Source organism: Pseudopipra pipra, chromosome 6 (assembly GCF_036250125.1).
Source record: "Pseudopipra pipra isolate bDixPip1 chromosome 6, bDixPip1.hap1, whole genome shotgun sequence".
NCBI lineage: Eukaryota > Metazoa > Chordata > Aves > Passeriformes > Pipridae > Pseudopipra > Pseudopipra pipra.
The window spans coordinates 48934040-48949668 of NC_087554.1; the positions used below are offsets into that span (position 1 = coordinate 48934040).

General features: G+C 36.5%; 1 protein-coding gene across 1 annotated transcript; it reads left to right on the plus strand.

The window, feature by feature from the left end:
* Nucleotides 1-13769, plus strand: CPSF2 (cleavage and polyadenylation specific factor 2). The gene is made up of 15 exons (XM_064659011.1): nt 1-91; nt 644-829; nt 2313-2472; nt 2557-2662; nt 4175-4304; nt 4633-4748; nt 5304-5491; nt 5920-6210; nt 7311-7411; nt 7753-7953; nt 8579-8731; nt 9277-9502; nt 10936-11235; nt 12059-12193; nt 12296-13769. The coding sequence occupies exons 2-15, from the start codon at nt 681-683 to the stop codon at nt 12386-12388; spliced, it is 2349 nt and encodes a 782-aa protein (XP_064515081.1). The 5' UTR covers nt 1-91; nt 644-680; the 3' UTR covers nt 12389-13769.
* Nucleotides 13770-15629: the final 1860 nt, after the last annotated feature.

Here is a 15629-nt window from a genome sequence, read left to right on the forward strand (position 1 = left end):
CGCCACCCTTCCGCTTGCCCATCCCTTCTTCCCCGCCTCCCGCAAGATGGCGGCGGGTACGGCGCGCGCCGGGCCGGGCTGAGCGCCTCAGGTAGCGGCTGTTCCTTCTCGTCCTCCGCTTCCTCCTCGTCCTTTTCTTCACCGACTGCAGTGAGCGCAGGGCTCGTACCCGAAACGCCGTTCCCACCCGGCGAGACTCGCCCCGTCAGGCCGGGCCTGGACAGCGGGGCCCGGCGGACGCTGGAGCCCCGGACCCCCGTGCGGAGCGCGGGCTCTGTGCCCCTGCTCGGGGCGTTGAGGGGTCGCGGCCCTGGGTGCGCCATCTCCGAGTGCCCCCGTCCGGCCCCGGGAAGCTGCTCTTAACTGCGCTGCTTCTAGCAATCGTTTTTGTTTGTTTTTTTTAAGCTTTATACAGTTATATATTGTAAAAAAAACCCCAAACAACAAACCCCCTCTTTCTATAACAGAAGACCTATAACGATAGAACGTTACTGTTTGAGACTTAGTTGGTATCCAGCAGGTGTATTAAACATTGTTAACACCGTTACCCTGCATATTTTCAGGAATGTATGAAGCTAGATCTAAATAAATAGACTTTTTTCTTTGTGTTAGTAAATGAGACATTTTCTTCTGCCCCCTTCAGATTAGTTCTTTTGGAGATTAAACACTTGGAGAGGAAAATGACATCGATTATCAAGTTAACTACGCTTTCAGGGGTGCAGGAGGAATCTGCCCTTTGTTATCTGTTGCAAGTAGATGAATTTCGTTTTCTTTTGGACTGTGGCTGGGATGAAAACTTTTCTATGGATATTATTGATTCTCTGAGGAAGTAAGTAGTTCAGTTCATACACCTTTTTTTTTTAATAGGCCTTGTCCTGTCTTGAAAGTTTCCAAAATTCCATGCAATGATATGTGTATGTGTTAAATCCATGTGTAGGTGTTAAATCCAAAATTGTTCTTTTATTTTTTGTTTGGTGTGTGTTTTATGTGAAAGGAATCACACTGCTGGAGCCTTTCCAGTAAAAACTTGGGATTTTTTCTTGTCGATCCAATTAGTTACATCTATTAACTGTAATTCTTAAGCTGTTCTGTGCTTGTTTTGGCTTGGATGTTTTGGTTTTTTTCATAAATGTGACACAGCAGAGTTTATGGGAGACTGACCTTGTCTCTAAACTGATTTAGAATGCTTAACTAAGTTTTAAATGGAAGAAGCCTAAGCATGTGTAGACTGAATACACAGTGGTTCTACTCTTGCCTTTTGTTTCAAGTTGAACAGACTGTCAGTCAGGAAAACGGCTTCTGTCAGTTCTCCAGCCCTGCAAAGGGAATAAAACAACCGACAAACAAAAACCTATCTAAACTTTAGTACTAAACTTCTACAGATGTACAGCAAGGAGCTTTGCTGATTACCAAGTTAGAATTGAAACTAAAAACTAAGCTTTATGATGCTAGTTTTATAGATTCACTTTTCTAGCGTTCACAGTCTTGCAGTGTTTGAAGTCTATTAATGGAGGATTATTAGGTGCTAAGGATAATTTATAAAATTTTTTGATTATCTGAGAAGCAATTAGATAAAATTCACTTTTTCATAACAGCCATCGAGAAGAATGTATGTGCCCGAGTTACTATACAAGGGAACAAAAAGCTTTCAACCCAAGTTATATTTTCATTTGTTACGTATGTTTTATGGCCTCAAGTTTTTCAATTATGAAATGCAGAAAGTTATTAATCTGAGTTCTTATTTTATGCAACACTTTGCAAGAAAAAAAGAATCTGTTTTTAAAATTAATAAAATCCCCCCAAATGATGTGCCACTTTTCTTAAATGATATATTTGACCTTTTCTTTTTTTTTAAAGAAATAGATTTTGGTTTGATCAATTTAAGAATTGTTGTGTCTCTGGTCCTTTTAGTTGGTATTTCTTATCAGAAGAGAAGTTGTGGTCTGTTTTTAGATGTATAAACCATTTGTAGCACATCTGCACTGATAATATTTTTGGTCTCTCAGTAAATTTACTTTCTAGTGTCCACATATATATTACGGTCTTTTTAATCAGGAATTTGATGTGAAACTTAGATCTTTCAGACTTCAAAGTTATGTTTTCAAAAGTCACTTGCATTTTTAAGTACTCGAACGTTAGGAAATAACTGTAACTTTTAATTATGATTTTTAAAGCTTTTTCAAGCCTTGAAGGGTTTCAGTTTTGTTGTTTGGCATTCAGACTGTGTATGTATTCTCTAAATATGTATATAACATGTATATAACACCATGTGGAAATCCTTTCAATGGCTTTTGTTGTCCCTTTCTTTATAGGCATGTACACCAGGTTGATGCTGTTCTTCTTTCTCATCCCGACCCTCTACACCTTGGTGCACTTCCATATGCAGTTGGAAAAATGGGGTTGAATTGTGCCATTTATGCAACTATTCCTGTATATAAAATGGGACAGATGTTTATGTATGATCTCTACCAGGTACATTTAAGTTGATACTTTCATACACAACACCTTTGATATAGTGGAGTGTTTGAATGCTCCGTACCTCTTTTTTTATTTTAGTCCCGCCATAATACTGAAGATTTCACACTCTTCACATTGGATGATGTAGATGCAGCCTTTGATAAGATACAGCAGCTGAAGTTTTCTCAGATTGTGAATTTGAAAGGTAAAGTTGTCACCAAAACCTCAAGAAATTACTTTTATTTAAAGGCAACAAAGTCGTTAAGAGTTAAAGTAACATTTTTAAAGGCAGTAAATTCTGCATTATGTATCTTGCAGTGCTGATTGAATTAGCCCTGTGTCGGGGCAGCAGAATGTTTGCCTCAGTAATTATATGTAGAAATGGGTAGAATTTTCACTTAATGTGGAGGAGGTCCTGTCAAAGAGTGTTGGGAGACATTTGTTTCTCTTTTGTGTTTTTGTAACTTTTCTTGGAATTTGCTCCTGTCTGTTAAAAGCATTTACTTAATGTCTGGTGGTAGATACCTCAGAACTTTTCATAATCAGTAACACAAAGGAAAGCTTTCTAGAGCAGGCATATGTTGCAGAGGTGAAGTTACAGCATGTGGTTGATTTAATGAGGAGTCTTCACTGACTCAACTGTACTCAGTGTAGTTGATTCCTAGGAACTGTGGCAGCTGGAGACTCAGCAGCTTTTCACTCTTATTGAATGTAAAGGTCAGAATGAAATGGAAACCCTCTTCTTGAACAGGGACACATACAGGCTGACCACCAGCACTTTGTCTCTGAAATGCAGTATCTCACAGTTCATGGAATGGTGCTTGCCAAAATACTTACCTTGTTCTTTGAAAAATAGAAATAAGATATTATCCTTGAAACAGTACTGGCCTCTTTTCAAGATATTTGTAGCAAAGCTTTGTCTATGCTGCCAATTTTTACATCTAAAGAGTAATTTTAGTGTCTAACTTTTTTTTAAACAACTAACTTTTTTCATGTTTAATGGAGATGATTTGAAAAGACTCAGTGGAGGTATTTGAGAAGATTATGTTTAATTATTAACTATTACTGTGCACTTCATGCAGCAGAGTCAGTGAGTAATGGTCGTGGGTGGTCTAGTTTTAATCTGACGAAGATGCAGGCTAGTATCAGTGACAAGGAGCAACACCACATTAAAAAATGCATTGGATGCTGAAAAATTCTGTCATCCCTGATTACAGCACCTGAACACCTTTCCTGCTATGATTTGACTTGTGTGTTTGTCACTCTGGAAAACTTCTAGTTTGTGTAATTTATATAAGTTTCTCTAAGTACCTCAACATTGAATGATACAGTAAACATTCAGTGTTGCCCCAGAGAGGGATCTGAGTTTCACCAGGGCACTTGCTTTCGTGTGATATGTTTGCTATATAATTTACTGTTGTTTAGGTCTGTAGTCACAGCAGCTCTGCAGTGCCTCTGAGTATTGGTGGGAGGTGGAGGGAGGAAGTGACCTTCACTTTAGTTTCTTTATTCTGGAGGAAACAGAGAAGTGAATTGCAACAAATGTTGAAGTTACTGGTTAGATGGCAAGGACAGATATTACTGCTTTTTCATACTTAAGTTAACTTTTTGTCTGACTAATAATTTAGGTATTCCGTTGTTTAAAGTTACTATCTCTTGTTCAGAGTAATGGGTTTTAATACATGTAATGTATCTAAAATACTGAAAACTTTTGTAGGCAAAGGACATGGTTTGTCAATCACACCATTGCCAGCTGGTCACATGATAGGAGGCACAATTTGGAAGATTGTCAAGGATGGAGAGGAAGAAATTGTTTATGCAGTTGATTTCAACCACAAGAGGGAGATGTAAGTTCAAGATAGCAATGTTTCTTATATATTATGTTAGATATGCATCATTTAGTGTGTGATAAAGAGGTATGGAAGCAGAAGTGCATTTCCAGTTCTAGTAAGACCACTAATTTTGTTTGCATCCAGATTAATTGGTTTGAAACAAGTATTACCTCCGGGTTTCTTTATTCTATTAATTTTTTTTTTTTTGGTAAGTTTGAAGCAGGAAGCATTCAGCAGCTGAGGAGTTTGATTTCTGTACATGCAAATATCTGGAAGCTAGCTGTCTTATTTTTTCTCATAAAGTAAAAATGCAAAAAGTGAGATTATTGCCTTTTTTCCACAGCCATCTGAACGGATGTTCCTTGGAAATGTTGAGCAGGCCTTCGTTGCTTATTACAGATTCATTTAATGCTACTTATGTGCAACCCAGGAGGAAGCAAAGGGATGAACAGCTGCTGAGTATGTATTGTTTGGGCTTGAAACATAGCACTAATGTGGTTTATTAGCCACTGCAATATATTTTTCTGTGTGAAATTCATCAGCATCTAAACTAAGAACCCTTATCAAAACTTAACAAATTTTGAATTACTCTTTTCTGGTGGTACTGATCCTGTGAGTTAAATGTTTTCCTAAAAACAACGAACTGTATTTGAAAGCAGTGCATTTTACCCAGTATTGATAAATCACTTCAGGGATTTTTAAATTACCTTCCTCATCGCATTCTTTTTTTTTAAACTCCATTTTACTGACGTTTTTAATTAAAAAAACAAAGTAAAGAAAAAGTATCAAGGCAGTGAGATCTTCAGATAGAGAAAGCTCCAGCTCCCTTTAATTTTGGTGGAAATGTGGCTTTGGATGTCTTTTGAAGTTCAATTTATTTCTGTGTGCAGTATGCTTTTGATTATGATTGCTAGAGTGGTATAACAAACATAAAAACCCCAAGCTACACCACAAACATTCTAACTTTGGTTCAAAGTATAAGTAGGCTTTTATTTTGTTTTTAATTCTTCTCAGCTAATGTTTTGGAGACATTACGAGGTGATGGAAATGTATTGATAGCCGTGGATACAGCAGGCAGAGTTCTGGAACTTGCTCAGCTTCTTGATCAGATCTGGAGAACAAAAGATGCAGGGTTGGGAGTCTACTCTCTAGCACTTCTGAATAATGTCAGCTACAATGTAGTGGAATTCTCTAAATCACAGGTTTGTTTTGGTTTTGAAATGCAACTATGAAGAGGAATGGAACGTGTATGCAAAAGCTTTTCTTTTTCACAGTAAAAAATGGAAAATACTGGGGGAGTGTCTTTATTCTGTAGTGCATATTTGTGTCTCAATTCTTTTGATCAAGTAACAGTCCAGTCATGGCTATGGGCGTGTTAGTTGATACTCGTTTCCCTTTTTATCACAAGACTTGTTAGCAAGTTTATAGCTGTTGAAAAGGAGGACTTAAAGTATTTGTTTGCTGTAGAGTATTTGTAGGTGTTGTTTATGCTCAGCATTATTTCTATTCTTATAATGAGAAGCATTGGTGTAATCATGAGCATATTGCATCCTGTACTTCACATCATGTTTGCACATTAATTGTAGAACTTGTATTCTTACAGATAACCTTTTGTTACTACATATTTTAGGTTGAGTGGATGAGTGACAAGTTGATGAGGTGCTTTGAAGACAAGAGAAACAACCCTTTTCAGTTCCGCCATCTCTCCTTATGTCACAGTCTGTCTGATCTGGCTCGAGTGCCTAGTCCAAAAGTTGTTCTTGCCAGTCAGCCTGACTTGGAGTGTGGGTTTTCTAGAGATCTTTTCATTCAATGGTGCCAGGATTCCAAAAACTCTATAATTTTAACTTACCGCACTACACCTGGAACATTAGCACGATTCCTGATTGATAATCCCTCTGAAAAAGTTATAGATATTGAGGTAAGAATTGTCTCTATATCTCAAAGTTTTTTATTGTTGGCCATCTGGGGGAATATGGGCAAAACTGAACTTAAGTTTCCTTTTTGATCTGAGAACACTTCTAGTGATGGAGAGAAATCTGAAACCAGTCTTGGTGCATATTTAATCAGTTGTGGATAAACGTACATAAAAATATGTCTCATATTGGGAGCTTTTTGGTGGTGTGGCAAAATTAATACTCCATTGAACTGAGCATGAAGTTCTTTCTACGTATTTATCTTTAGGCCACGCTTCCCTTCTTGTTTTTGTTATAATAGAAAAAATCTGCTTGCAGTTGATGTACAGATCACCATATATGATGGATTAGTCTTGCTGGAAAATAGTCCTGGTTTGGATGAGGGGAGAACCAAGTCAAATTATAATATAATTTAGTATAATATATCCCACCAGGATTAGGAAAATAAGCAAACTGTAGAAATTATAACACAATTTTTGTTCTTGTTTTCAATAATCTATATACCTGTGTCTACTTCTCTCTGGTAAATGTTGATTTGTGGGAGTCCCCTGTGATTGCAGTGATAATTTCAATCCTGATGAAGCAGCTTTATTTTAGATTTAGTTTGACTGGAAGCACTGAATTACAGTGTTAGATTATTACTAGAATTTAGTTTAATTCAAAGTGACCTATATTCTAATTTGATTTTCAGAAAACAAGAAAAAAAAACTTACCATTGTTTTGCCAACTAGTATGACTTTGCCAGGTTCTTCTGGTTTGATGTTACTGATAGAAAACTTAAAAACCACTGGTCATCTCAGAGTATTTGCCTTCATTTGTTGGAGAGAGATTTCCTGAAGGTGTTTCAAGAACTTTTTGTAACGCTTAATTGATTTTAATATTTTTAAAAATGCTTTTCTGTTAACGTAGACTCTATTGATTGATAATATCACAATGTTCCCTTGCTGATGTGCTCCACATTTGCATAATTGTGTCTTGTGTGTGACATACAAGTTGTACTTACCCTTGGTACCTAAGTACAAATATTCTTAGTAGCAGTATGTAGGAGAAGTATTAAAATCATGTCAACTACTCACAATAATGTTAATTTTAATTCTATCTGCAGTTGAGAAAACGTGTCAAGTTGGAAGGAAAAGAACTTGAAGATTACCTAGAAAAGGAGAAGCTAAAGAAAGAAGCAGCTAAGAAGTTAGAGCAGTCTAAAGAGTAAGTGTATTTGGTGTTCTTGCATTCTGCTGGTACAATTCCAGTTGGGATTTCTGTGTGATCATTCTGCTCCTTATACTGTTTACAGGGATAAATGAAAATTATAGTTTTGGTAGACTTGTCTGGGGGCACTGAGGGTTGTGGTTGTCTTCAATCTGTTGTTCTGATAGGCCTGTTTCATCTGCCATTTGACTGTGAGCTCTCTCTCCGATACATAAACTGCCCTTGGTCTGGGTTAGTGTTATGTCAGCTGTTATTTTCCAGTCAGTGTGTTTACGTAATATGAAACCCGAATTAAAAAAGAAGTGCTAGGTTGTTTTTTTTTTGGAATGTCATTTCAGGGCAGATATCGATTCCAGTGATGAGAGTGATGCTGAAGAGGATATTGATCAGCCAACTGTACATAAAACCAAACATGATTTGATGATGAAAGGCGAAGGTAGCCGAAAAGGAAGCTTCTTCAAACAGGCAAAGAAATCTTATCCAATGTTTCCAGCCCCTGAAGAAAGAATTAAATGGGATGAATACGGCGAGATTATCAAGTGTGTGGTGGCAATGTATACTAACATGTAGTAGCTATGAAATAATTAAAAAATAGAAGTAATTAAAAAAAAAAATCATCATTTTGTCTCTTTTGCACCACTGTTATATACTCTTTTCAACTGCTAAGTCTCACAGGAAGCTTATGATAGGATTGAAGCTGCAAAGTGCTGATCCTTGATCTGTGTTCACACCTCTTAGGATGTATTTTCACTCCAGGCCTTTTTTTTAATCTTATAAGATAGAAGATTTAAAATTTTTTTAACATGACTTTTTTCTGCTTTAAATTACACACATGTTGATAAATGTATGAGGGGAAAAAACAGTGTTCATCCTCGAAAAATCTAGTGATATTTGTCCTCTCTGCATAAGGAATACTTGCTAGAAATTCTTGACTTGCCAGTATTTCCCAAGTTATTAAAGTTCTTTTTTAAGATAGGAAGGTGATATTTCCCAAATGAACTCTGTTCAAGTATGGAAATAGTGAAGGCAAACATAATAAAATTGTTGGCAATAACAGTTGTAAAAAATCTCAGTAGGAGTAGTTAGCATTGTTTGGTTTTATATTATATAGTGCTTTGGTTTTACTCTAAGACTATTAAAAGCAAAATGCCTTTCATTCTTTAGACCTGAGGATTTTCTAGTTCCAGAACTTCAAGCAACAGAAGAAGAAAAAAGCAAATTAGAGTCTGGTTTGACAAATGGAGAGGAGCCTATGGACCAGGATTTATCAGATGTTCCTACCAAATGTATTTCTGCAACAGAATCCATGGAAATTAAGTGAGTGACTTTGTTCTCATCAGTTCTGCTAGAATCGTGGCAGTGATTTACAGTGTGAACTGGGTAAAAGGATAGCTTGGATTTAAGAAACTGGGAAAGGACTTGCTTTTTGTTTGTTTTTTCCCTGAACTAAGTTTTTTACTAGTCGTTCTGGGAGAACAGGATGGAGTCTTACAGTTTCCCACTCTTAAGAAATTTGGTTTGTTCAATGGAGACAATTGGAAGAGGTAGAACAAATGATACAATAGTATGTTAGCATAGATACTAAAACATATTTTGTTAAAAGGGTAACATATTCAAATGTGCTTATCTCATGTTCTGGATAATTCTGTGATTGAATTTTTTGAATTTATAGTGTTAAATACACAATACATGCTGATATTTCACAACTCTGTATTTTACTTACCCATAATATACCTTGTGCTGATAGCTTTTGCTGATGTAGAATAATTTAAAAATATCTTCTGTCTTTAGACTAAGTATTTTGGAGCACTCAAAGGTTTAATCTTTTAAACTAAAAAATAACGATTTTTAATTCAAACTAGAGCCAGAGTTACATACATTGACTATGAAGGACGCTCAGATGGGGACTCAATTAAAAAAATTATTAACCAAATGAAACCAAGACAACTGGTCATTGTCCATGGACCACCTGAGGCCAGTCAGGACCTTGCAGAATGTTGCAGAGCTTTTGGTGGAAAAGATATTAAAGTTTACATGCCCAAACTTCATGAAACTGTAGATGCAACCAGCGAAACTCACATTTACCAGGTAAGGTACTGGAATTTGTTAGCTGGGTGACTGCTGTGGATTGTAGTAGAGCTGTATTGGCAGACTCCCATTTGGCCCTCACTTCCTTGGGAGAGGAGAGAAGGAACTACCTGTGTGTACAATTGGTTTTGTGTGATCAAGGCATTAGTGTTTTTCTGTGTTCTAGGTAAACATTCTTCTGATGCTTATTCATTAGTGTTTGAAAGCTTAAACATGCGATCAGTGTGTTTTTACGTGTAGTGCAAAAGGCAAAGCTGGTGTCCATGGGAACATCAGTTTACTTTTTTGAAGTATTAATAAATTTATGCCTTTATTTAAAGTACCATTGTATACTAGTTGCAATCCAGGATTCTCTTTGAAATCTGAAAGGGAGCCTTAGAGAGCAAAGAGAAAAAAATTCTTCATACTTAAACAGTACCTAAGAATAAATATGTAAAGTTAGGAGCAAGTTACCGATAAAAATAAATAAGACACCCATACCCTCAAAAAACAGCTTATATGATGAAACTTGAAAAGTGAGGTTGTGATAATGTATTGCTCTGTGCTAGCCATGAAAATTAAATGCAATATATTAAGTCCTAAATAAGGAAACTTGGATAACTTGTGTGAATTTTGTAAAAACTGTGTATGGTCCCAGTTCAGTTTTTGAAATTGTTTAGAGGGAAGTGTCTCCAGAGGAACTTTTTGCATTAGTCCTTTATTCCTTTATCCTTTTTAAGTTAATAGAAAAACACTGGTGGAATTGTTGAAAAAGGTACTTCTGCTTCTTTCCAGAGAAAAATGTCTTACCCTGTAGGAAGCAGAAAATTCAGACTTGAAACAGCTTGTTTTCTGCATTTTGTCTGTTAGTTGTTGATGGGGTTTTTTGGTTTTTTTTAAAGCTGTAGGAATTACTAGTGTGTTAGAAATGACACAGGAGAAGTACAGTGGAGACGTTGAATTTGAAAATAATAGATATGAGTGAAGCATCAGAATTGCAGTGTCTTTTGAGTGGACCGTGCTGCAGATGGGTAGATGGTTGCTGTATCCTTCAAACAGTTGCAGCCTTGATTCCACTATGGGAATCGTGTGCCATCTTATGTGGAGAATAGTCTCTAAGAGTAGAGCTTAAAGTCCTAGAGTGCACCAGAGGAATCAGAGTAAGGTCACTGAAGTCCTTTCTTACAATAAAATATTAATTATCATTTTTTGGAGGGTTGAAATTTGGAACTGCTCTTCAATAACCTAAGTGTATCTATAGAAACTTTTCACGGATTTGCTAAGACCAACTAAGGAACTCCATGGCTGCAAAAAAAGGTTTCTGGTTTTTTAAAAGGAAATTATTGCTCTTGCTGTAAATTTAGCTCAGGCTTGCAGTCATATATATTCTTTTTTATTTTAACAAAGAGAAGAAAGGTATTGATCTCTGCTGCTTTTATTTTTGTGCAACCCAGGTCAGGTTAAAAGACTCTCTTGTCAGCTCCCTTCAATTCTGTAAAGCCAAGGATGCTGAGTTAGCTTGGATAGATGGTGTTCTGGATATGCGGGTTTCAAAAGTGGATACTGGAGTTATTTTGGAAGAGGGAGAGTTGAGGGAAGACGAAGACTTAGAGATGCAAGTGGACGTGCCTTCTTCAGACTCGAGTGTGATTGCGCAGCAGAAGGCCATGAAAAGCCTCTTTGGTGACGATGACAAGGAGATGTGTGAGGAGAGTGAAATCATCCCTACTTTGGAACCTCTGCCACCTCAAGAGGTACAGAAATGATGCTGATCTGAATTTCTTTTATGAAGAGCTCTGTATTCATTTGTGTTTTTCTAGTGCTTAGAAGTGGATACTGATCTTAACTGGAAGCCTAACTGAAACTGGGTTTTCGTGTTTGGTTTTCTCTTTGTTAAACCTGGTGCTGTTCTTTGTTCAGATTTTAATGCTTATCAGTGAGGATGGTCTTTCACTTCCACTAACAGTGCCTAGCATACAGAGCCATCTATTTATGAAGGAAAGATTTTAATTAGCGTATTTATGGTGTTTAGTCACTTTGGGATTTTATTATGTTTTGTTGATGCTGTGGAAAATACTTTATATGCTTGAGATACAGATCTTTGACATTCATACATCTGCTTCTACAGTAGTGATTTGAGAGTTCATTGAATTTAGCTTTTCTGTAAATCTGTCTTTGCTCTTAAAATACTTGGCGTGTGAGGAGATATCATTTTATCTTTCCGTTGAATGATTCCAATGCTTTTTAATCCTAGAGTTGCTTTTTAAGATACTATTTCACAGTCCTAAGTGTAGTCTTTTCTAGGAGCTAGATGACTATGGAGACAACTCTAAAGTCTGTTCAAATTCATGACAACCATCACAGAAGTATGGACTGATCAGCAGTACAGCTTACTGCAGCTCTGTCCCTGGCATGGCATGGCTTGGAAGAGGGATCTTCATTGTCAGCTTTCCATTTGTCTTCAGTAATTTATAGTTGTATAGTCTAGGCCACACTGCTGCCTACGCAATAATGAGATCTTTGTAAAAATGGAAGGTCTTCAATAGAAGTATTAAAATTGTGTGTGTTGTTTTCAAGGTTCTTGGACATCAGTCTGTGTTTATGAATGAGCCAAGACTGTCTGACTTCAAGCAGGTTCTCTTGCGAGAAGGTATACAAGCTGAATTTGTGGGAGGAGTGCTTGTGTGCAACAATCTGGTGGCTGTTCGCAGGGTAGGTGTTCTGTGTCTTAAACTCTTTGGTAAATAATATTCTAAATGAAAATGAAGTTTCTCAGTGTAAAGATAATAAATCAAAACATGTCTTTTGTTGCAGACTGAAACAGGGCGCATTGGACTGGAAGGCTGTCTCTGTCAGGACTTCTATAGGATAAGAGACCTTTTATACGAACAATACGCAATTGTCTAAGGAAAGTGCTGCAAAGGTGTTTTCACTTGAACTTTTACAGAAAATGGAGATTTCTCCCAGTTCTGACATTTTGTAGTTTTCTAATTTATACAGGGAAACCTAATCCATAAAGAGCAGTTAGCTACCCTGAACGTGTAAATAACTGCTACTGTTTTCCTTCATAAATCTGTTGGTACATTCCATGTTGTTGACTTTCAAATTGTTGCGACTTGGCATCTCCCACATAACACATTATAAATGAGTTTACGACTGTGAACACTTCTCAGCAAAGGTTCAGCTTGTCAGGACGTGTTCTGGTTTCATAGATTCCCTGCCAAAGAATACAAAATATGTAAAAGTCATTCTTTTGTTCTAAAATAAGATAAGATAGGCAAGTATGGGTTTTGTTCATTTTGTTTTCTATGTGGTTGTTTTTGGTTTCGGTTGTTCGGTTTTTTTTAACAAGTTTGATTTAGAGAACAGTCTTGAATATTTTTTTTTTAATGGAAGTTAGTTGAAGTACGTTATTAGTAGCCCACTTAAAGCTAGACTACCTAAACTTTCCCCTAGTGTTAATCTGGCTCCATCTTACTGATTTGTTCTCAGACTGCATTTTGTATTCTATGTAAAGTATTAATCTGCAGGATGAAAAAATTACTTAGGAGAGTAATCTCTAAGAAGATTGGATATTTTCAGTCAGTTTAAAATCCAGTAATTGTGCTTCAGAATAACTTCTGTACAAACTTAGAGAATTTGCTAACTCCTAGCTTTTGCAACATTATGCAACTATAAAATAGTTTCTGAGTTCTGATTTTAATACTTTTCAAAGTCTAGAGCTTTTATCCATGCACTGCTGTTTGTTCAGAGTGCCATGAGTCGAGTTCAGGAAGATCCTTTTTCTTGAAATCTTGAGTTCATGTGATGTATTTAATGGTTTTGTGCCATGTTCCATTCTAATTGACAGTGAGACTTACTGGACCTGCTGATGCTGGGAATTGACCTTACTTTTTAGGTGAAGATGAGCACAGTTTTGAGTGTATTAATTTCTCAGATATTAACTTATGCAAACAAATGGCCTCTCAAGAGTTTATTTACTTCTTTTTTCCCCTGTCCATGTGTGAAACACCGGCTTTGGCAGTGGAGAGTTGCTTGCTTTTCACATAAAACAGCAATGTGTTCTCGTTGTGTGTGTTTAAATAAAACCTTTGGAAAAAGTGGCAAAAAATGGCCGTGTGGGCTCAGTGGAAGGATAATTTACTTTACAATTCATTCTTGACAAAAGTTTTCTATCTGATCTACAAGTACTTATTCTGTTTGAAATAGTAACTTAAAACTGAAGACCATGTTAAACAAAAAACCCCATCTGCTAGAACAATATATTAAAACTGTAAAAAACTTGTAATGCTGAGTGAGAATGTATTTTGTTACACAAAGAAAATCTTGGCTAGGAATGACTAAATGGCTTAATGGTGCATTTTTTTCCTTAAGAGTCTAGAAAAATGGTTATTTCCCTTATATTGACAGCCAGAAGTTTGTAGAAATGCTTTGGTTTTGTAGCAAAGCTATGTAAATCTACATGATGTTGGACACTTGTTGGTGAATACTATTGTATTACTATTGTTACTGATGCTAATGAACTTTTATAAAGTGAGTTCCTTTGTACATAATCATGTTGGCCTTAGGACTTTTAACTTGAGGGCTTAGGATGGGAAGAGATAACATATGCCTGCACGGAATATGCTAATAAAGAAAAAAAACCCTTAGAAAATCAAACTAAAAATAATGCTGTTTTTAAGAAAAGGATAAAGACAGTGCAGTGTGATCATAAACCTTTCTATCAGTTTTGTTTCCTTTTCTAACCTATTGATACAAGTTAAGCTAAGATCAACAAATTTTGGTGTTATCAGTCGCTAAATTGTGTGTGCTGACAGAGAACCGAAATTAGTGCCATCACTGAGGAAAAGGCTCAAGTATGAGCAAAACACCTAACTGAGGATCTGAATGCTGTATGATACTCTGTTTCATGGCTTTTACAGATGTTTTCATGGTTTTAAAAAGAGGGTGTTGGGGAAGGTGTTCTAGCAGTCAAATCTGGTAAAAAAATGTATCCAGTAAACAGAATCTTAGGTCAGAAAACTCTGTAAGAAATCAGTGGTAGTTCAAAATGGGATAATGAAACTAGATGAAAGAATCTATAAAATTGCTTGTTGAAATATATTTTTAAAAATACTTCAAACAGTTCTAAGTCCTCCCTGCACGCTAAGCAGTACGTGGTGAACTGTTAGTGTACATCACACTGCTTGACCAGTATTAACCAAGGCATGAAAGAGCATGTAGTTTCAGATCAACTACACTAATTAATTACATTAGTAAAGTTCTTAATTCTGTCATTAAGGCTGTCTTAATGTTTTCTGGCAGAGGAGTTCTGAGCAATGGTTGCAGTTCAGTGGTAAGTGAACTGATCCTTCCTTTCAGCTCAGTAAAAATTCCTCACCTTGGTAGAAGAGGAGCATAGATACAAAGATATGGAAGAACTAGGTTGTTTCAGACTTTACTGTCTGTGATAGGTTATGTATGACCACTGTGATAGGGAGTAAAAAAAACCTAACCTCACTCCTGCATTTTTTAGTAGAACTTCCAATAAGCCCCGTAACTGTTTTCCTGGAAGAGAAGGATCCACAAAAACTCTGAACATTAGGATGAAGCAAGTTTGCTGTATGAGCTTTAAGCGGTAATAACCTGCCTGTTGTTGCATAATCCTCTTAGGTGATACAAGCTGGATCTGTGGTTCAGCAGCTGAATGATAATGAGCTAAGCATCTGCCAAAAAGTATAGTTTGTAAGTGCAATCTGGCAGTCACCAATTTTGATAATGAGCAAATACATTATTTCAGTTGTGTAGGCTTTTCTTAAGGAGTTTTCATTTTCAGTGTAGTTTTTCGGAAGTGATAAAAACTTCCCTAAAAGCTACTTTTGACAAACACTTTTAAAGAAATTTGCAATGGTGGTCAAACCACAAGCTTTCTGTCAAACTTGATTCAAAGGCTAATACCAGTTTTTGTAGAGTTGACTTTGGAAAATTACACGGGGAAACCAATGAAAAGAATCCATTGTGTTGTTTAGTAGTGGCTATCATGCCCTTCCTGGTATTTAAAAAGATGATTTTGAAAGATCCTTGAAAGGAAAAAATGGGATGTAGATAGAACTTAGTCATCACTAAAACTTGGTAGGACTGTCAGACTGTTCAGTTTCTGTATCTGCTT